General features: G+C 37.8%; 1 protein-coding gene across 3 annotated transcripts in view; it reads right to left on the bottom strand.

Annotated features, from left to right (window-relative positions):
• Window positions 1-227: 227 nt before the first annotated feature.
• tyk2 (tyrosine kinase 2) overlaps window positions 228-21,326 on the bottom strand; it is a 30,447-nt gene continuing 9,348 nt past the window's right edge. For 2 of the 3 annotated variants that reach the window (XM_067420681.1, XM_067420693.1), the window contains exons 4-24: window positions 20,543-20,681; window positions 20,110-20,273; window positions 18,607-18,985; window positions 18,378-18,533; window positions 18,135-18,292; window positions 17,928-18,042; window positions 16,598-16,781; window positions 16,321-16,439; window positions 13,143-13,310; window positions 12,971-13,058; window positions 12,707-12,834; window positions 11,464-11,599; window positions 10,869-11,020; window positions 10,642-10,792; window positions 9,325-9,419; window positions 9,046-9,238; window positions 6,397-6,515; window positions 6,125-6,297; window positions 5,665-5,782; window positions 3,051-3,161; window positions 228-2,963 (exon numbers count right to left, since the gene is read on the bottom strand). In XM_067420681.1, the coding sequence (XP_067276782.1) occupies window positions 2,820-2,963; window positions 3,051-3,161; window positions 5,665-5,782; window positions 6,125-6,297; window positions 6,397-6,515; window positions 9,046-9,238; window positions 9,325-9,419; window positions 10,642-10,792; window positions 10,869-11,020; window positions 11,464-11,599; window positions 12,707-12,834; window positions 12,971-13,058; window positions 13,143-13,310; window positions 16,321-16,439; window positions 16,598-16,781; window positions 17,928-18,042; window positions 18,135-18,292; window positions 18,378-18,533; window positions 18,607-18,985; window positions 20,110-20,273; window positions 20,543-20,681 (3,190 nt within the window). In that variant the 3' untranslated portion in view covers window positions 228-2,819. The remainder of the gene's footprint in view (window positions 2,964-3,050; window positions 3,162-5,664; window positions 5,783-6,124; window positions 6,298-6,396; window positions 6,516-9,045; window positions 9,239-9,324; window positions 9,420-10,641; window positions 10,793-10,868; window positions 11,021-11,463; window positions 11,600-12,706; window positions 12,835-12,970; window positions 13,059-13,142; window positions 13,311-16,320; window positions 16,440-16,597; window positions 16,782-17,927; window positions 18,043-18,134; window positions 18,293-18,377; window positions 18,534-18,606; window positions 18,986-20,109; window positions 20,274-20,542; window positions 20,682-21,326) is intronic. The other variant, XM_067420702.1, reaches the window with a different exon arrangement.

Genomic DNA, 21,326 nt, shown 5'->3' with positions numbered 1-21,326 from the left:
CTATTATACAGCAGTAGTTGACTAATTTTTTTTTAGATAACCTGGCATACACTGCCAGAGATTACCGATTTTGATTTAAGGGTGAAAAAAGGATAGAATAAAAAAATAAAATAAAAAAATAAAACATATACATGAATGAATCATTCACAACAATATCTAGATCATGCATTTATGATGCATTTGAGTTTTGACTTTCTGAATGAATTAAAAATAATTGCATTTTGGTATACACTTTCAATAATTACATTTATTAAGAGTTTTTATAGATACATTCAGTGACAATAAGACTTAAGATTTTCACAAAAGAATATGTGGTACAAAAGGTCATAAAACGAGTAGAATTGCACTTTTTTTAAAAAGAAAAGAAAAATATAAATAAAGAAAAACATTCAAAGCGGTATTTATATCATACTGTAAACAACTAAATGTATATTTTTAAGGCCTTCCAAATAACAGCCGGTCACAGTCTTTGCTTTCTCCCAAGAACAGCAGGACTGAGAAGAGAGGAATTACATTTGAAAGCAACCAAACATACCTCAGAGTATTTACACAATAATGTTACATTGATTATGGAATGAAAAATGTCAACCATGCATTCTTTGGTTATTATGGCTTAACAGTAAAGACACATGACTTAAAGCTGTAGTAAGCGATTTTCTGAGACTACTGTCGGTAGTTGTAAATGACATCCAAACATTCACATCCCTACAGAAAAGAAACATGCCCCTCCCATTGCTCCACCCCCAAAATAATGAAAACACTATACAACACAGGCAAAGACCAACAGCTGGCGCACCAGACAGCTGATGGAAGTATGTATGGACCAGCTGTGATTCAATAACCACAACAAATTATAATGCAGCCTGGAATTAAACCTCACAATGTTGTTCGTCTGGACCCCCAACTAAGCCTGGTTTCTCCCAAGAATTTATTCCTCCATTTCAGTCACCAATGGAGCTTGGGTTCCTTATCACAGTCACCTTTTGGCTTGCTAAGTTGGGAAAACAAATAATTATTTTTGACTTGACTGCACTGACACTATTGGATGAGAACAGGACTGAACTTGATGTTGACATCACTGTTTTCTCCAGAGCTGCTTTATATTAGCCTAGAAATCTAGATGTCATTTGCAGCCAGGGTCGTCTAGCAACTCTCCATTGGCTTGAGAGCTTGAATAACCAAACTCTAGTCAGGCCAATCACATCATGTATCGAGTCGGTGGGCAGGCTTAACATAATGACGGCAGAGTTGCGACGGTTCCACATGAATTTCCTGCTACTTGAAAACAAAGACAGCTGCTGCTGCTGGCAAACAGCGGCCTTTCGAATCGCTTTGGCCGCAAACCTGGAAGACTCTGAGGTAAGCCTTTCTTTGAGAAAAGAAAAAAAGAACAGCACTTAAGTTATTCTTTAAAAAGGAAGATGTTTTCAGAGTTTTGCCAAACAGATACGGCTCTGGTTGGTTGTAGCACTATCCTATTTCGTGCAGAAGGAATTTGAATGACAACCGTTCATCCCGCCCCTTTGGATTGAGCCCTGCCAATGGTGTGATCCCAGACCCAACATCTTGATGTGGGTGAGGCTTGCTTGCTTCATAGCTTTACTGATTTCATAATAGATTCATGTTTCAGTTATTGAACCAAACTGAATTAAACTGAATGCTTTACAGCAGAATTTAAGTCTGTTTGCATCATTATATAATATATTCCTGTTTACCACAAGGTGGACCTGACCCGATTAAATATGTGACGTTATGTATTGCACTCACACCAGACTATAATGTTAAGAGGAGAGGAAAGTTAATTTTTCTGAGGGGGTAACATTAAGCTTTTTATTTCGTGAGAAGTTATGATGCTAATATTGGAATAATGACAGACACAGCCTGGCTACACCCTCTCATCTTGACAGCGTTTGTCCCAGGCACTTTTTACTGCAACTGCGCCTGACAGAAGAATTAATTTTTCTGAGATAATTATTATTATTTACAACAAATAAATGACTTTTATAAAACTGTATAAGTCCTGGTGGCCGTTGAGAGTTGCTATGGCAACCGCGAACACATTCCAGCTGCTGGAGAGGACAGCGTCAACATTTCTGATGCGACAGGCAAACTGTCACAACATGTCCCAAAATTCAGCACATGTAAATCTCAGATCGGTTCATGTGAACAAGCCACTGAATCTTTCAATCGGAATGATTTTAATCGGAGTGACAAAAAAAGTGTGCAAGTAAAAGCTGCTTTGCAACAATCTCTATTGTATAAAGTGCTATATAAATAAATGTGACTTGACTTCACAACAACAGCCTATCAATATAACAAAAGAACACAAACAGAACAGATATCAATCAAATATTCACAAAATTGTTTGTTTGGGTGTTGATTTCCAGTTTCTCACAGAAATTGCTTACTGCAACTTTAAAGAGCACTTAAGGACAGTAGTTTCACAGTGGTGAACCGCGTGGGGCGTTGGGGAAGTTATTTTTTCCTCTCGGATATATGCTAAGCACTTCATTTTCCCTATCCGTCTGAAATAAATAGCTGTATACTGCAACAGAGCAACAGTTTTACATCACTGTTCTCTCTAATGACAAGAAGTTCTAAGGGAGGTTTTCAAATCTGAGCACTGATTCCAGCACAGAGTTTCTGAGAAAATACAGGTATAGCATGTCGGTTTCCTTAAACAGAACATTTAAAAAAAACATCCTCATTTCTAAAAATACGGCCCAATGACATGAACAGCCAAGTGTGGTCAGGCTCATAGTGAAGTGATGTGGTTCCAGGCTGTGAGAACAGCACAGAGAGAGAGAAAGCAGGTCAGGTCAGAGATGGTTGAGCTGAGCGAGTTGCACAGACGGCTGCTGTCTGTATGTTCCCAAGATGTCCTCAAGAGACTCAGCCAGAAATCTGAATGATGGACGCTGCCCAGGGTTGAAGTGCCAGCACTGCTCCATCAGCAAGTAAACCTGCGATAAGGATTCAGGCAATGAAGCTGTGAGCCACAGGTTGTCCAAATAAACTTGTAAGAATATTTGTGCTTGGTTTCACACTACCTCATGAGGACAGTCTTTAGGGCACGGCAATCTCTCGTTTTTCTCCAGGAGGTTAATAAGTTTAACCACAGTCATTTGCCCATGGACCAATCCCATCATGTCAAAGAATTTCTATGGAAAGAAAATCATATATTTATCAGAGATTTTGCAAACCTAAAGAGATACACCTGTATGGTGTTCTTTCTTCTGTGAAACACAAAATGAGAAATTACGATGAATGTTCACACTGTTCAAGCACATGTTGCAAGTCCAATTTGTGGTTATGTTCACAGAATGAGATTTAAGTTTTAGGGCATTTTCAGTGAATAATGACTTAAGTTTTGGTCTGTTCTTTGCGAAAAGACATCAAATGGCTTTAGAAGGAAAAGTTTGTAATGTCAAAAAGGGTGAATAAGTTTCTGGGTGTTTGATGAAATGAAGGACATTGTTTTGCTGACTGTTTGTTCCATATGTCTTGTGGCTATACTGACCTCTATTGGCCTGATGCATGAGGCTTGTTTAAAGGGGTGGTTGCATGCGATATCACTTTTTTAACTTTAGTTAGTGTGTAAAGTTGCTGCTTGAGCAAAGTTACAGCGCTGATAGTTCAATGCAAACGGAGATATTGTCTTTTAAAGTTATGGCAGTTTATTGCCCACAAAAACGGCCGGTTTGGACTACAACGAGCTTCTTCCCGGGTTGGTGACATCATAAACCCTTGCTATTAACATAAACACTGCCCCAGATTTGACTTCTGCCCGTAATGGTAAGGGGCGTAGCGTTTCACTTCAGCCAATAAAAATACAGGAAACTACATTTGGCCATCTAACCAATCTAAGACCATTGTGTTTTTCGGAGGGATGGGCTTCATAGAAGCAGGAAGCAAATGGGCCGATCAAAGGACAGTGGAGACAACGGTGTGGAATAAAGGTCAAATATATTTAAAAAAAGAAGTATTAAGACATGTTATACTGCACCCCATAAACACAACCAAGCCTAGAAAAAAAAAAACACGGAACCACACCTTTAATACCTGCAACTGCCTCACACCAGATTTGTTTGTTCATCTTTTGTTAGGTTTTATTCCATTTCTCATACTATACAGGAAACATTTACATTTTTGTACATTTTGGCAATAACTATGGGTTTACAGAGACAACATTACACCTTTCTGCTGTGAGCGTTACAATAATTCACACATCGACCATTCATAAATCAGGGGAGATTTTTTTTCCCCCCAAAGGAAATTAAAACTTTTATTCAGAAGTGTTTTATGTATTTGTTTTTATGATCAAAAGTGACAGTCAAAACATTTCTAGGGATGCACCCGTATGAACATATTGGCTGATAGATACAGATAATTATTTATATTTGAAAGCTGATAACCGTTAGCCTAGAAATATAGACGCACCCTAGCGGCAGCAAATCTAATCTGCCCGCGAGTGTCGTCTAGCAACTCTCAATACCCTTCTGAGCTGTATTCCCCTAACTCTTGCCGGGCCAATTACATCGTGTATAGAGTCGGTGGGCGGGGCCATAATGACGACGGCCGAGTTGCATTTGCGTGCTTCTAGTAAACACAGAAACTGCCGAACGGCGGTCTTTCGAATCAGCTCTGACCGCGACTCTGGAAGACTTGGAGTTAAGCTTTTCTCTGAGAAAAGAACAAAGAACGGCACTGAAGTCATTCTTAAAAGGGAAGATGTGTTCAGAGTTTTGCCAACCGGATACGCGAATGTTTAATCTATCAAGGAGCTCTGTTTCACCTTCGTTGCTCTGGTTGGTGTGTAGCGCTATCCTATCGCGTGAAGAAGGGAGTTTGAAAGACAACCGTTCATCCCGCCTCTCGGATTGAGCCCTGTCTATGGTGAGTTTCCAGACCAAACATCTTGATGTGGGTCTGGCTTGTCAGGCTAGATAACCGTTATATTGGCAGATAAATCAAAATCAAAATTTGTATATAATTTTTAAAAGCCTGATTACAAAATGTCTCACCTTTAAAAGAACACAATTATAATGATCTCATTATAATTTTAAGTAGCTTATATGACAGACATGCGCTGCATATTGCACTTAACCATATGCTCCCTTTTGAAGTGATTTCAATCATATTTCAAGCTATTCAAAACCATCATGGTGAACAGTACATATCTGAAGTGTTTAACCTAAAGGAAATAATCCATCATTAATTCGCTTCAATTTATCGGCCAAATTTTCTTATCAGGCCGTTAACAATAACATAAATAATAATAATATATATCGGGTATATATATCAATATGGAGGGGGACATATTGTGCATCTGATCTCTTTTTATAACAAAAGATTTCTATGTTTTTTAAATGCAGGTTTTTTTACTTTCTACTTAAATAAAAAAAAAATCCTAAAAACATGTATCATGGTTTCTACAAAAATATTAAGTTGAACAACTGTTTTCAATGTTGATAATGATAATAAGAAATGTTTCTTGAGCATCAAATCATCATATTAGAATTATTTCTGAAGGATAATGTGACACTGAAAACTGTGAGTAATAATGCTTAATAATGTTAAAAATTGACAAAGATAAATGAAACCTTAGTGAGAGGAAGAGACTTTTTGCACAAATGCAACAAATGTCATAAAACTGAGACATACCGAAGGAGGGCTTTGGCGATGGTTGCAGTGGGTCAAAATCTCATAAAGGGTAACAGCAAAAGACCAAACATCAGAGGCAAAGGAAAACTTGCTCTCCTTCAGGCACTCTATGGCATACCTACAAAAGCCAAGAAATAACATGTTTTGAACAGCTGAACTGCTCTGTTTGTTTTAAGCCCAGAGATCAATTTAATATTGCAAAGATAACCATATTTTTATCTTATTCTACGACTTTATTTTCTGTGGAATTATTTGATTATTGTAACTTATTAGATTATTGTCCTTGTGTCGATCGATATCAAACATACTTATGCTTTCACTGTGTAACACCACATTATATCTAATGATGTCCATAAATCCATTAGCAGACCATGTTTTATTGTTAAAAGGATTTTCCAGGATGTTATCACCATTAGAGAACATTATCCATCTCCCCGAGCCTCCAGCTATTACAGCTTACCAGAACACAGGACTGTCTCCATCCTCACGAACACGATAGTAGATCTCCCCTTCGGGAATGTACTTTGTCAAGCCAAAGTCACCAATCTTAACCACACCTTCATTCTCCACCAAAACATTCCGTGCAGCCAAATCCCGGTGGATGTACCGCCTGGAGTGCAGATAGTCCATCCCCTACAGGTGCAGTAGTACAGATTGGAAAACAGAGCAAATTAGAAGAGTAAGGACTATTAGTTAGCTTCAATGTGACTTTAATGGGTCAGAATTCCTCACCATACAGATCTGCTGTGCAAACAGGAGATTTTGAGCGATTCCCAACCGATGTTTAGGCAGGTACTCTCTGAGGCTTCCCAGTGGAAGATACTCCATGATTAATTGAACCACCTGTCCACCTAAAACACAATACCACATATAGTACACTACGGGTGTGGCCGTCACATTTTGCATGAGTAGATGAAATATGAACTATTGAATACATGATTTGTTGCTTGCTATTCCTAGTCAGAGCCAAGTGATAATTATAAAATAGGAGAAGGTGGAGTTGTTATTTAAGAGACAATTTTATTAGACAAAATAACTGGATACACCTCTGAGAGCAATTTTTACATCACCTCCCTGTTTATGTTTTATCCTGAAGAAAACTATGGGCAACTGTATGTGACCCTAACTATGCAATAATCAATAAAAAAATGTATACCCCACAAAAAAGTTATTATAATATTAAAGCTTGTAAACTGTTAGCACAAAATCACAGATCATTCATGGGAAGGTTTTTTTTTTTTTTTTTTTTTTTTTTTTAACGTTTTAGTTCTAAACATTATTACTTACTACTTAAAACAGTTTAGAGAACATACAAAAGTTACGTTCACATAATACCTCTAAAATGACCAAATGGAACGTTCCCTTAAGGTACACTATGTAACTAATACATGTAACTAACTGTTAAAGGATAGTTCACCCAAAAAATGAAAATGTGATGTTTATCTGCTTACCCCCAGTGCATCCAACATGTAGGTGTGTTTGTTTCTTCAGTAGAACACAAATGAAGATTTTTAACTCCAACCGTTGCTGTGTACCAGTCATATAATCATGTGAATGGGTAACAAGTCTATGAGAGCAAAACATACAAACAAAAAAACATGCTTAGGCAACGTGCACAAAAACCCTGCTGCTCCTGATGACACTTTGATTTATTAAGACACAAAACAAATACTGTTCGGTTTCTCACAGAAACCGATTATGTTATTTTTTTTACCCCTGTCTATTACTTCCGTCTGATGAGGTCAAACGGACGTGATCATAGAAATATACCATGCAGATGCCTCGATCGAGCCGTGCAGGCCCTAATGAGGTTTATATATATATATATATATATATATATATATATATATATATATATATATATATATATATATATATATATATATATATATATATATATATATATATATATATATATATATATATATATATATTTATGATCGCATCCCTTTGACCTCATCAGATGGAAGTTACAGTCAATGGGAAAACTTGATGAGACTTTTTGGGATACATAAATACTGTTCGGTTTCTCACAGAAACCGATTGTTTTGTGTCTTAATAAATCAAGGTGTCATCAGGAGCAGCAGGGTTTTTGTGCACGTTGCCCAAGCATGTTTTTTTGTTTGCATGTTTTGCTCTCATAGACTTGTTATCTATTCATCCCGTTATATGACTGGTACACGGCAATGGTTGGAGTTAAAAATCTTCATTTGTGTTCTACTGAAGAAACAAACACACCTACATGTTGGATGCACTGGGGGTAAGCAGATAAACATCTAATTTTCATTTTTGGGTGAACTAACCCTTTAATAGAGAAAAGTTGCTCCGGCTTTTTTGTATGTATGGTGTGAGAATGCCATAGGTAAGAGACAAGCGAGCATGCCAAATCTCCATCCTTCAGGGAATTCATTTTCCTAGCGCTAGCCCGGCATATTTGCAGGATCCAGTCATCAATTATCCACACACACACTGGATTTCGCACAGGTTTTACGCTGGCTGGATGCCCTTGCTGACTTGAGAGTGCTGGGAGACCCTAAAACATACTCCTACGCCCAATTTGGCATATCCAATCCACCTAACCTGCATGTCTTCTGCTTGGTGGGGGAAACCAGATAACTCAAAGGAAACCTGCACTGACATGGGAAGAACATCTCCACACAGAAACAATTCCTGGCTCAGCCAGTGCTCGAATAGTGGACATTCTTGATGCGAGACAGTGCCTAATGAGCCACCGTGCTTCAAACCTCCGGAGAAAAACCCATTAAATAAAAACCCAAGCAAAGAAGAGTCAGCCGGCAAAAAGGAAACACGACAGAGCTCATAATAAAAAAAAGACTCACTATTGCCTTGGCTTTTGAGACATGGTGAGAACTGAGGGATTTGAAATGTTTTAAAAGCGACACACTGATAGCATCAATTGCCATATGTAGCTCTCTAAAAGATTTCACTGTAAAGCATTATTTATTGTCAAGGGTCGTTTAATTACGGTTGTTGTAACGCTGTACGTTTAAATTAAATATCCTATCTATTAATAGGTAAAGCTACAGCAAGCTAGATTAAGATCCTTTCCATCTAAACTTGTAATATCTCTTAAGCCTAGTAGTGAGTTTTATGAGCAGTAGTATAACCATCAAACCACACCAATCCACACAGTCATGTAGAGCCAAAGCACAACAAAACAATGTTTTTTCACAAAATGCATGCATAGAGGGCCAAAACTTACAATGTGTACTTTTAATTATTTCTCTAATGTTTGCATAACCAAGAAAAAAAGTTTTACTGGACATTTTAAAATTAATCAGCTTTGATCGTTAAGAGAATATTCAGAAATAACATTTTAATAGCTTAATGAGAACAATAGCAGTTAGCAGTTTTGCTCACCCAGTTCAGTACAACACCCTTTGTATTTGACGATATTTTTGTGATAAAGTGATTTGAGTATTTCGATCTCTTTCATCCAGGAATCGTGAAGGTTACTTCCACTCTCTTGTTTCAAGGCCTTCACTGCCACATATTCTCCTGTTCCATCATTGGCAGGGTCATAGACGTACAGCATCACCTTTCCAAAATGTCCCTGTAAGCAGGTCACACAGTACCTTATGAAAATGACATATGACGGTAAGACCTGAACACAGTCTTGAGCAGAAACCGTAAACTGACCTCTCCCAGATCCCTGATCTTCTTTAGGTAACGTTTGTAAAAGATGCTGGGGTCTCTGTCCGGAAGAGACTCACATTCTGATGAAATGTCTGGATCTTTTGAAGACGACAATAACAAAATTTAACATGGTATTATACTATGCAAATACTGTGAAACATGCATATAGTAATCATTCAGTACCATGGTTTACCTAGGGATGCTTCAACATCAAAATTTTAGTCGATATAGATAATTATATTCATTATGGTTGATAACCAATATGATGGCAGATAATATAAATATAAATCAATATAATTTTTAAAAATTTGATTATGCTTTATGCTTTTTTATGCTTTAATACATTAAAATGATAAATTATGATAGATAAAACAAATTGTTTAGTACTTTTGTAACATGGGATAGAAAAAAAGTTTGAAAAATACTTATAATGTCCAATAACATTAGCATTAACATGGACATTAAGTCAAAAACCAGAAATGCTTATTTTAATTTTAAATGAATGTTGCATTACATAGCCTCGCAGCTTCTGCGCAAACACAAAAATGCTTGAAAATGTGTATTGAGGCACTGGTTACAGAGTGAATGCTTCTGGGTACATTTTTTTAGCTACTTGGAAACATCATTGCAAGCTGAATTTAAAATCACATCAGTTTTGACCACAGTAGTCTTCCATTTAAACTGCCATAGTCTTAGGCGAGTCATTATTCATCTTGCGTCCCTAGTATACCCAATTACTGTCATCTTTTGCTCACCCTCATGTCAAATCTGTATGCCTTTCTTCTGTTGAACACAAGAAGAACATTGGACCCCATTGATTTTCATTGTATGAAAAAAAAATAGTTTTCTAAATAACTTCTTTTGTGTTTTGGAATGGCATGAATATGAGTAAATTATGACAGAATTTACATTTTTGGGTGAACTATCCAACAGCATCTTTCGCAGTGCGTGTAGTGATATTGCCACTCATGACTGGTGACTTGTCCGTTGCCTGACTACCAGTTTCTCTGTAGCTGACCATGCGCGTTTTTTGAGTGAAGTAAACATAAGTTAATAATAGTAATATCCGATCACCATACATAAAGCGCTCACTGTTTACATCTCATACCATCTGTTAACTCTTGCACTACCCAGGCAACGACTGACGCATTTGTATTACATTCAAAAAAGCTCTCTTATCAGCTCCACAGTGGAAAATTAAAACCACATCTGTACAGGATGGGCCAGATTGGGACATCAAGGAACGAAAACGGTTTGGCCTGAAAACAACATGGTACTGAAAACAACAGAAAACCCCACGTTAAACGTTAAAGGGCTCACTTTTAATCTGAATCTCTGTTAGCTCTCTCAGAATGGTCCGGAATGATGGCCGTACGGCAGGGTCATAGGTCAGACACATGCTGATAAAGCTGGCCAGCTCTTGAGACGACGGCACTGCCAGGCGACTCTGCGTCTCATAGAATCGCTCTTTCTGTAGACAGAGAAGAGCTTGTAAGAAAACGGCGAGTGTGTGCGGTTGTGTGCTACACAGTTGGAGGAAGCCGTACCTCAGGCAGTGTGCAGCCACTGATGGGAAGATCTCCGTTGTTGCAGATTTCCAGCAGAGTTGCTCCAAAGCTCCACTGGTCGGCAGCGCTTCCTATACGGGCCCCGTCGGCGATACACTCCGGAGCGATCCATGGGACTCTCTCCAGGCGCTCTTTACATAAAACACAAATATCAAACATTATTTGGAGTAAATGTGAACAGTCCTTTCTTCTGCAAACCCTGCCATTATGATCTTAGTGTGCTCTGAGCTGTTTGTAGTGTGTTGCTAATTCGTTGCTAGGGTGCATCACAAACAGTGTGCTGAAGTTTAATACGTAGGGTTTCTGTCAGTGTTCATTCTGGACAGCTGCTTCGGAGCGGTTAATGTGATCATCCTGACATTAAAAAAACGTGCTAAACTAAAGGAAGTGAGCATCACCATTAGGAAGTGGTTGGTTTGTAGCTTCCTGTTCTATCAACCATGAGAGAATCTGATGAAGTAAACAGTAGTGACAAGCGGAGTAAAGTAACTAGAGAAATGACAGATAAAGAGGGACAGGATGTACTCAAACTCGATGTACAATACATGTGAATAACAACACAGTTTTCGGTTACCTCCACGAGACAGCGCAGAGAGAGAAATGCCTGGGTCACTGAGCTTCACGAAAGGAGATGAGCCCTCCTCCAAACCCTTCCTGACCACGAGAATATTCTTGCCACAGACATTTCCGTGGACCAATCGCTTTGTCTCCTGTGAAGAACAAGATGGGTCAATATCATACACAAACAGAAAAAAAAAAAAACATAAAGTGCATAATTCATGATTTTAATGCACGACGTAGAGGCAAAGAACCACAACGCGGAGTGCATATATTGAGTTTAATGCATAGCTAGCCATGAAATAAGTGTGTGAATTACCTGCATCTGCATTTATCTTCTAATAATGAAGCTGTGAGTTGAATTACTTCAAAACTAGTGCTGTTACCCCCTCGTTGCTTGTAAATATAATGAAGAGATTCAGTATCGAAACTATTTTATTAATAAAAGTCATGGGGCAGCGCTGATAACAAGTTTCTGTCTGTGTGTGTGCATTGATACGGTACAGAACGGTGATTAAACTGACTTGGAACTACCTGCGCATTAAACGGTTTTAATGCGCATCTTCCAGCCAATCAGAGGTTACAATTTCATGGCAATTAATCATCATTAATTATCTCAATGTTGTAAGAAAAAAATCCTATCTTAAAGCAAATCATTGTTTAATTAAAATCTGTGTATTGTAATAAATATAACGAACTTAATTTAAGTGTACTGCAGCATAATTGTCTCACATTACAGTAATGTTTATTGGTCTTATACAATGGAAAAATATAAGCACACAATTTCTTATAACAATTTTGATTTTGATTTTGATGTGTAACATCAAGGACATTCTTTAAAAATTAATGTTTTTATAACTAGAAAATATCACCTTTTTTTTCAAATTACAGTAATGAGAATTGGACTTATTTAAACCATGGTCAAGTAAAATGAATGAAAATGCCCTCAAAAACCGGCTTTATTTTATTCAAAAATATTTATTTGATAAGAATATTTTTTATTTTGATTTAGAGGTGTAATCTGACTTGAAGTTTTATAGTGTTAATTTTTTGTTATATAATGTTTCCATACGGGAAAAAAACTTCACCACAAATAGGTCTATTTTTTCCCCTTTGCTTTTTGAGTGAAATACAATAGTATTCATGTTATTCATTCTAACAAAGACTAATAATCTGAGAGATTTCTGGCAATTATGGATGCAAGCTTTTAAAAGTTTTTAAAAGGATTTTAAAAGTACCATATTGAATTCATCACTCACAAGATAGCAAAGAGCACTGGCAAGCTGTTTAGCAACAGTAAACTTCCACTGAGGAGTGACACGGCCCTTCTCTCTGTGCAGGAACACATCTAATGGACCAAACTCCACAAACTCCTCCACCATGATGTCTGTAAAAACAAAACAAAACAAAAAAACAGTAGTCGACAGACACATGATAGTAAAAAACATACAGCTCCACAAAAAAACAGCTATGACGACACTTGCGCCCTTTAAAGAGGAAGTCAAAAAGGGCATAACACTCACTTTCCGATCCCTTGACTGAAACGCCATGCACAAAGACCAGATGACAGTGTGACACCTGACTCATGAGACTAGCTGTCTCAAAGAATGCCTATACAAAAATGCAAAGGCAATGAGATGACATCTGTGCTTTTACTTTTTTTTATCATACAATTCCTAACCGGACAAGTCTTACTAGCGCTATGTCCTTGTGGCTCTGGTCCAGAATTTTAAGGACGACCCGGATGCCTTTTATGTTGCATTGATTATTATTGAATTCATTGTCATCATCCTCTAGGGAGCCGTGTATCTTCAGCCAGCCTGCGTAAATATTAGTCCTGGTGCCTCGCCCCAGATGCTGCTCCTGTATCCATTAAAAAAAGTTTCATGACACAGGGCTTGACTTTTTTATTTGTTACACAAAGTTCACATTCTTTATGATTTATTTTTGAAAAACTATTTGCATACATTTGAAAACAAATTGCGACTATCCCTCAATCATGACATTTCCAACACAACAAAATATTCTGCCACTAATAAGGTTACTGTACAATGTCAGTGAAGAATTGCAAAAAATAATAATAAAGTAATGATTTAACTTATTATTTAACTTGATTTTTAAGTTTTATTAAATGTTTTATTGTTTATTATACAGGTGCTGGTGATATAATTAGAATATCATCAAAAAGTTGATTTATTTCACTAACTCCATTCAAAATGTGAAACTTGTATATTATATTCATTTATTACACACAGACTGATATATCTCAAATATTTATTTCTTTTCATTTTGATGATTATAACTGACAACTAATGGAAATCCTAAATTCAGTATCTCAGAAACTTAGAATATTGTGAAAAGGTTAACTATTGAATACACCTGGTACATACTCTAATCAGCTTATTAACTCAAAACACATGCAAAAGCCTTTAAATGGTCTGTCAGTCTAGTTTTGTAGGCTTCACAATCATGGGCAAGACTACTGACTTAACAGTTGTCCAAAAGATGACCATTGACACCTTGCACAAGGAAGGAAAGATAAAAAAGGTCATTGCAAAAGAGGCTGGCTGTTCACAGAGCTCTGTGTTCAAGCACATTAATAAAGAGGTGAAGGGAAGGAAAATATGTGGTAGAAAAAAGTGTAAAAGCAATAGAGGTAACCGCACCCTGGAGAGGATTGCGAAAACAAAACCATTCAATAATGTGGGTGAGATTCACAAAGAGTGGACTACAGCTGGAGTTAACTCTTCAAGAACCACTACACACAGACGTATGCAAGACATGGGTTTCAGCTGTCGCATTCCTTGTGTCAAGCCACTCTTGAATAACAGACAGAGTCAGAAGTGTCTCGCCTAGGCTAAAGACAAAAAGGATTGGACTGCTGCTGAGTGGTCCAAAGTTATGTTCTCTGATAAAAGTAAACTTTGCATTTCCTTTGAAAATCAGGGTCCAAAAGTCTGGAGGAAGAGAGGAGAGACACACAATCCACGTCGCTTGAGGTCCAGTGTAAAGTTTACACAGTCAGTGATGGTTAAGGGTGCCATGTCATCAGCTGGTGTTGGTCCACTGTGTTTTCTGAGGTTCAAAGTCAGCGTAGCCGTTTACCAGAATTTTAGAGCACTTCATGCTTCCTGCTGCTGACCAACTTTATGGAGATGCAGATTTCATTTTCCAACAGGACTTGGCACCTGCGCACAGTGCCAAAGCACCCAGTACCTAGTTCAAGGACCATGGTATCCCTGTTCTTAGTTGGCCAGCAAACTCGCCTGGCCTTTATCCCATAGAAAATCTATTGGGTATTATGAAGAGGAAAATGCGATATGCCAGACCCAACAATGCAGAAGAGCTGAAGGCCACTATCAGAGCAACCTGGGCTCTCATTACACCTGAGGTGAGCACGACTCCATGCCACGCTGCATTGCTGCAGTAATTCAGGCAAAAGGAGCCCAACTAATAATTGAGTGCTGTACATGCTCATACTTTTCATGTTCATACTTTTCAGTTGGCCAAGATTTTTTTTAATGTCTTTGTATTGGTCTTAAGTAATATTCAAATTGTCTGAGATACTGAATTTAGGATTTTCCTTAGTTGTCAGTTATAATCATCAAATCTTTTAGTCTGTTCCCATAAAAGGCACTAAAGATGTCGTTACAAAGTCTATCTCAGTACAGTGATTCTACAATCATTTTATGAAGCGACGAGAAAAGATTTTGTGCGCAAAAAAACTAACTTAATAATGACATTATATAGTGATGGGCCAGTTTCAAAACAAAGCTTTGGCGATCGGAATCATGAATCGATTTACTGATTCATAAGGGTTCAGAGTCACATGATTTCAGCATTTTGGCGGTTCGACACGCGATCCAAATCATGAATCGATAAGCTGATTCATAACGGTTCAAAGCTTTGTTTTAAAATCGGCCCATTACTATATGTTGTTATTTAGGGGGTGTTTTTTGTGTACAAAAACTATTCACGTCGCTTCATAAAACAATTGTAGAGCCACTGTAGTGAGATGGGCTTTGTAACAACGCCTTTAGTACGTTTTATGGGTCTTGAGAGAGGAAATGACAATGGTGTCAATGAAGGCCTTTCTGAGCCATTGGATTTCAACAAAAATATCTTAATCTGTGTTTCGAAAGATGAACAAAGGTCTTCCGGGTGTTGAACGACATAAGGGTAAGTAATCAATGACAGAATTTTCATTATTGGGGGAATTAACCCTTTAATTTGATCGGCTGAAAAACTTAACTGTTTAACTCTAGGGGAAAACTCTAGGCTATGTTTTTTAGCCTTTTTAAAAAATTGTTAAGATTAGACTGACCAAAATATGATTTTGTTCGGGCTAAATCTCAATGAGGAGTTAAATATTTAATATTTAATAACTTAATATCTCACTTCCTCATGGGTTTTTAGATTTTTCTCCCACGGACTTTTTTGTAGGTATTGGACTGTTGAACATGAATTTCATGCTTGTATGTAAAACGTAGCACGAACAGCGCTTATTTGAAATTGTCACGCCATTTTGCCACACCTAATTCTGAAACCCATATCAGACAAACATTTTCACCACTTCTGACATGTGGGAAAGTTTCATGTGTTTTCGAGCATGTTCAGGCCCTTAAAAATGCGATTCATTTCGGAGAAGAATAAACAGAGCAATTCTAAAAGGGTCCTTACACCATCTGTGTTCTGGCCCTAATGATAAACTACATATCTGATATATAGAGAAGTGTTGTCTCCTTTCATTTTATCAGTGCAATCAATACATCAATACAATCTGCCCAAGTGGAATGCATGAAAATGTCCTTATCAATGGTTTAGTGTTGTTGAGCTCAGCTCAATCAGCGGCTGATTGTGTACAACCACATACCTTTGCAATCTCCTTGTCCTTAATTTGATGGAACCTCAGTTGGCTCAGGTTGAGGGTTTCAGAGACAGCTTTAATGCCACTGTTTCCACACTTTCTCATTACGAGAAGGTTCGATAACTCTGCATAGAACCATAAAAACTGTTAACAGGCTGACTCACCAAACGATAAGAATCATATACTTCTGTGGAATTTTTCCTAATCAGAGATTCACTCCAGGATGACTCAGAGGTTTAACAGTAAAGTCTGCCATGCTGAAAATACACAAACATACACTCACCTCCTGGTCTGGGCAAGCAGCACTTCTTCAAAGTGTAGCTGTCTTCTCCAGACTTCAGCACGAAGGCTTTTAAACTATTGGTGAGCTCCTTTATACTGGAGAACTCCTGATCCCAGCCTTCCAGTTTGAACATGGAGCCCTTCTGTGTAATTCGGAACTGTTTGTATATTGGGTTTTCCCCTTCCTGACAGAATCAAAGTCAATCAGAAATTACTTTAAACTATCGATGAAACAGAAGTATGATGCTTTCTTCCGCATTGTGATGTACATCCATCTGAGTAAAACAGATTATTGAAAAGAATTGTGAAGCAGGGACTTGGTTCTATGTAGTGGATTTTGAGATGTTGCCGTTGCACTCAAAAGTGGAGGCAGATGAACGTGAGCTAGCAGCAGGGGAGGAGTTTTTTCAACTAAAAGATCGAAGTCCTGCAAACATCTCCAGAGAGAAGTCTGTATAGAAACTTCCTGCACTTTTTTTCTTTGCATTTTTATTTCACTTTGTATAGTGACTCGGATAGTTCATTTTCATTTCATTTTCGCGCATCACGTACAGTTCCACTAAGCTGGCGAATGATCTCATATTCAGCATAATCACTACAACGCACCCCTTACAGCATTGGTCCTGCCTTTTGTTCACACAGGGCACATTTCAGGACTGATCCCAGCTACAGTGGGTCCCTATCCCAGGATGTATTTGCTTTCACACAGAAGGCACTCTAGCAATTTCAAAGCAATTTCTAGGATCAAAATTGCCAAAGGGGCTTATTATGGCATTGCGTTTTTGTTGTTGTTTTTTTTAACCTGTTTTATCAAAAAATGGAAGGCTTCAAAACTAATACACTATATCTGTAGGGGGGAAAAGGTGTGGGATGAGTTAAGGGCATTTTGCGCAATAGGTGGCAACCATTTATCTTGTGTTTATATGCACTTTTCCATACACACAAGAAGTGGTATAAAACAGCTAGTAATACATTTTTCTTTGACCACATAAAACGTACGCAGCAGCCAATAAAACATCTTTCTATATTAAGTAGTGTGCACCATTGGTAATTGTACACAACAAAGTGGCAGGATTCTCAAGAACAAGCTTGACAAGCAACCCTGTGTCCCTCCCTTGTGAATAAGAAACTCACAGTTGCCGCTTACTCAAGTCAAGAAAAATACAAGTTTGTCTACCATGCAAATTCCCTTTACATGCCGCAACTTAATTCTTGCCTTATTAATCACCCCTAATTATACATCACATATCACACATTTTTTTCACAGTTCTACAGCTCCTCCAATCAAACTATTGTTGAGTTAACATTGAACCCCCTATCTAGAGAATTACCTTTGTCCGACTCAGAGATGCCAGGATTATTCGATGGTAATCCAAACAACTCCAGCGCACGATAAACGCTCCCTCCTCTGGTTCTCTCTTTAGTTTTTGGAACACAAACTCATCCCTAGCAGTAGGGAAAAAGAGCGAACAAGTCAATAAAAATGGATGAAGACCACATGACCTTGCTGACTGCATGTGAAAATGCGAGTGACGTACAGTATGGGACCGTGCAGGTCATTGGTCTCACTGAGAACCACTCTGGGCGGAGCCACCTCGTGACAAAGATAATGATGTGCATCGGTTGTAAGGCGGAAATACCCATCAAGTAGTGAAACCAGAGAGCGAGCCTGAAGACTGGAGCCTAAATGCATGTCCTGGAACACAAATATATGTAGGTGGGACGCATATCATACAAACGCAAAAGATGGAAACCAAATACAGCTTTACCAGACAGTTTACCATTGACATGTTGTCTTGGCGACTGACGCTAACATTCATGCCCTGAATGGAAATCAGAGAAATCTCAGGGAAGTCGCAGAAGGTGGTCCAGGTGTCCATTTCCTGTTCATCACATGACTGTGTCTCTTCACTCTGATTATGAATGTAGTCATTGACCTGGAAAGTGATGCATTTTTCAAAGAACAGTTGTATTAGAGAAGAAGGTCAAATATCAACTGCACCAACTCACCCTTTGTGCTGGTAACTTCCTCCACCATATGCCAGTTGTTCCAGACACCCTGATCTCATAAGTAGGTTCACCCTTTATGGTTTCCTCAGAAGGTGTTTGTGTTCGGGTGGCAATGAGGTATGACCCACTGCCATCTCCATCAGGCCTCAGATGAAGATGAAACACAGGGAATGTCTCAACACCAAAATGAGGAGCCAGGCGCTCCAGCGTAGACAGATACTTGTACATGACCTCTTGCGACCCAAGCTTCCCCATGGCCACTGTGTGCTGCTGAAAACTGCTCACAAACTTCGCAAACACGCGGTGAATACGGAACCTTGTCAGGATGTTGTTCTGGGCGATGTGTCGGGAAAAAGATGTAGGGATGCATCGGAGAAAGCTGAAGGATGGAACATAAACATCATTTTCTATATGTTGTAATGGCTAATTGCATTATTATTAAAGTATTTAAAATTGCACATTTGAAAGTGCTTCAATGAATGTCATTCACTAATACACTCAAACCAATAATTCTACAGAAACCAAATGAGGATAGCAAATAAAGTAAACTGTGACATATTTTACCCAAATATTCTGCATCCAGTGGACTATCAGTAAAATTGATAAAAAAATTTGGGACCAAAATTATTCAGGAACTTTGACCTGATCATGGGTTTCTTAAGTGTTTTTTTCTTCTTTTCTTTAATTGCTAATGCGACCTCAGACTGAACAAAATGAAGCATTGCTTGGTGAATGGTTGACCTAAATTGGTATTATATAATTTTGTACTTAAATTTAACAGCTGACATATGATTGGCTGATTGTAATCCATTACAAACCTTTCTATCAGTTATCAGATATTATCAAGATGAATTTGTTCTATTTGTCATAGTTTATTACCATTTTCTAAACTATAGTGTATACACTGTGATAATGTGAGGTGTCTGAATTAATTTGTGGTTTGACTGTATATTGGGGACTATAGATTTTTAATAACATTATCTTTTAATAAGAATTTTTCCCTAAATGTACAAACACATTATAATTTCCTCCCGGCAAATAAGACTACTTATGGAAACTATGCTGTAAAAATGTCTCGTTCTATACTTCTGCAAATGTTTGACATCAGATGAAGCACATTTAGACACATTTATACAATCGATGTGAGTAACAAAGTGCCTGATCATTGTACCACAGCCTTTGAGGTTTGTAGCATATTTGAATGATGGGGCAGTTTAAAAAATGTATTTGATAGCAAAGCTGTAGCTTGTGAGGGACTGCAGGAAAGCTCAATGCATATGCTATGAGGGCATTCACTTACAAGTCCACAAAGCACAATAGCAAAATTGAGAGAGGTGGGAAAAAACCTTTACTAACATTATTTGGGCAAATTTAAAAAAGTAGATTTATGTATGATAGGACCCCTTTAAGGACTTCCTGCTGTTTTATATTTTATTCAACTTCCTGTTTTAAAAATAGCTTTCAGAATTTCCTCTGAACAGTGAAGAAAGCTGAAGCCCACACCTGGTCTGCTTGGCCACATCCTGTAGAGAAGAGCCCGTCTGCAGGGCAATGTGAGACAGGTGAAGCACAGCCATGCCCAGACACTCATTCTTATAAAGACTGATCTCTTCCTCTCCTCTCAATGTATCCAAACATGTCAAGTCATTCACAAAATCATATTTCGCCTGGTAAGAAAATCAAGACATACAATTATAAAAGACTTAGAGAGAATAGCATCCTGTTTTTATATATAAATCTGGACAATTTAAAGAATTTGTGGACATTGGTTAGACATTTTAAAAAAGCTAAACACAATTTTTATGGGAAATTAATTTTTTTATTACATGTTGATTTTTTTTTATTTTATTTTATGATCTCTTCTGTTAAAACTAAAAAGAAATATCTCAGAGGCAGTGTATTTAGAGCGTTTCAGGAAATCTCCTGTAAAAATCACCTGAGCAAAGAGGTATTCCAAAGAGGTCCTCTCCAGCAAAGGAGACGCTGCCTGCTCTGCTCCCGATCCAGTCCGTAATGCATAACGAATCACAACCGGTTCCTTTTCACCTAATCCATGCCAGTTATGGAAGTAAAATCTACAAAGCAACAACATTAATTCATGATTTACACCAGTGGTTCTTAAACTTGGGAACGCGTACACCTAGGGGTTTGTCAGGTGATATGGGGGTATCCGAACAAAATACTGAGTTCATTTAATTCTACCCCATTATAAAATATAATTAAAACAGAGCATGTACTTCTAACAAGCAAAATGGCAGCTCTAGTGTAAAAACACGAAAATGGTAGGGCTGTATCTAATTAAACAACCTCATCTTTTGCAGTCAACCCTGACTGCATCCACACCCACAGCGTGCATATGATTTGCGCTACAATGCTGCCGTTCTCAACAATGTGCCTTTGAAAAAGTGGGATTTTAGCACGAACTCTCAATAAAAACAAATAAAGACACAGACTGTGCATAGAGATCTCTTTGATACAAAAATATACCCTGTGTGAGGTGTTGTTTTTAACACTGATAATATATTATACGAGCAAGAATGTCATTTTTCCAGAATATCCACACAATTGCACATTTTAAACAGGTTAAACAAACAAAACTGTACATTTTTAACACAGTATTGTCAGATTAGTTTGCTCTGTTTTGCAATGAAATAATAGTTACAACGAAAGCCACAGCAGAACTATTGTGCATCTCCAAGCAAAAAACAGCAGAGTTTCGT

The sequence above is a fragment of the Pseudorasbora parva genome, chromosome 2, assembly GCF_024679245.1.
Source record: "Pseudorasbora parva isolate DD20220531a chromosome 2, ASM2467924v1, whole genome shotgun sequence".
Classification (NCBI taxonomy): Eukaryota; Metazoa; Chordata; class Actinopteri; order Cypriniformes; family Gobionidae; genus Pseudorasbora; species Pseudorasbora parva.
This window is presented reverse-complemented; position numbering and strand designations above follow the sequence as displayed.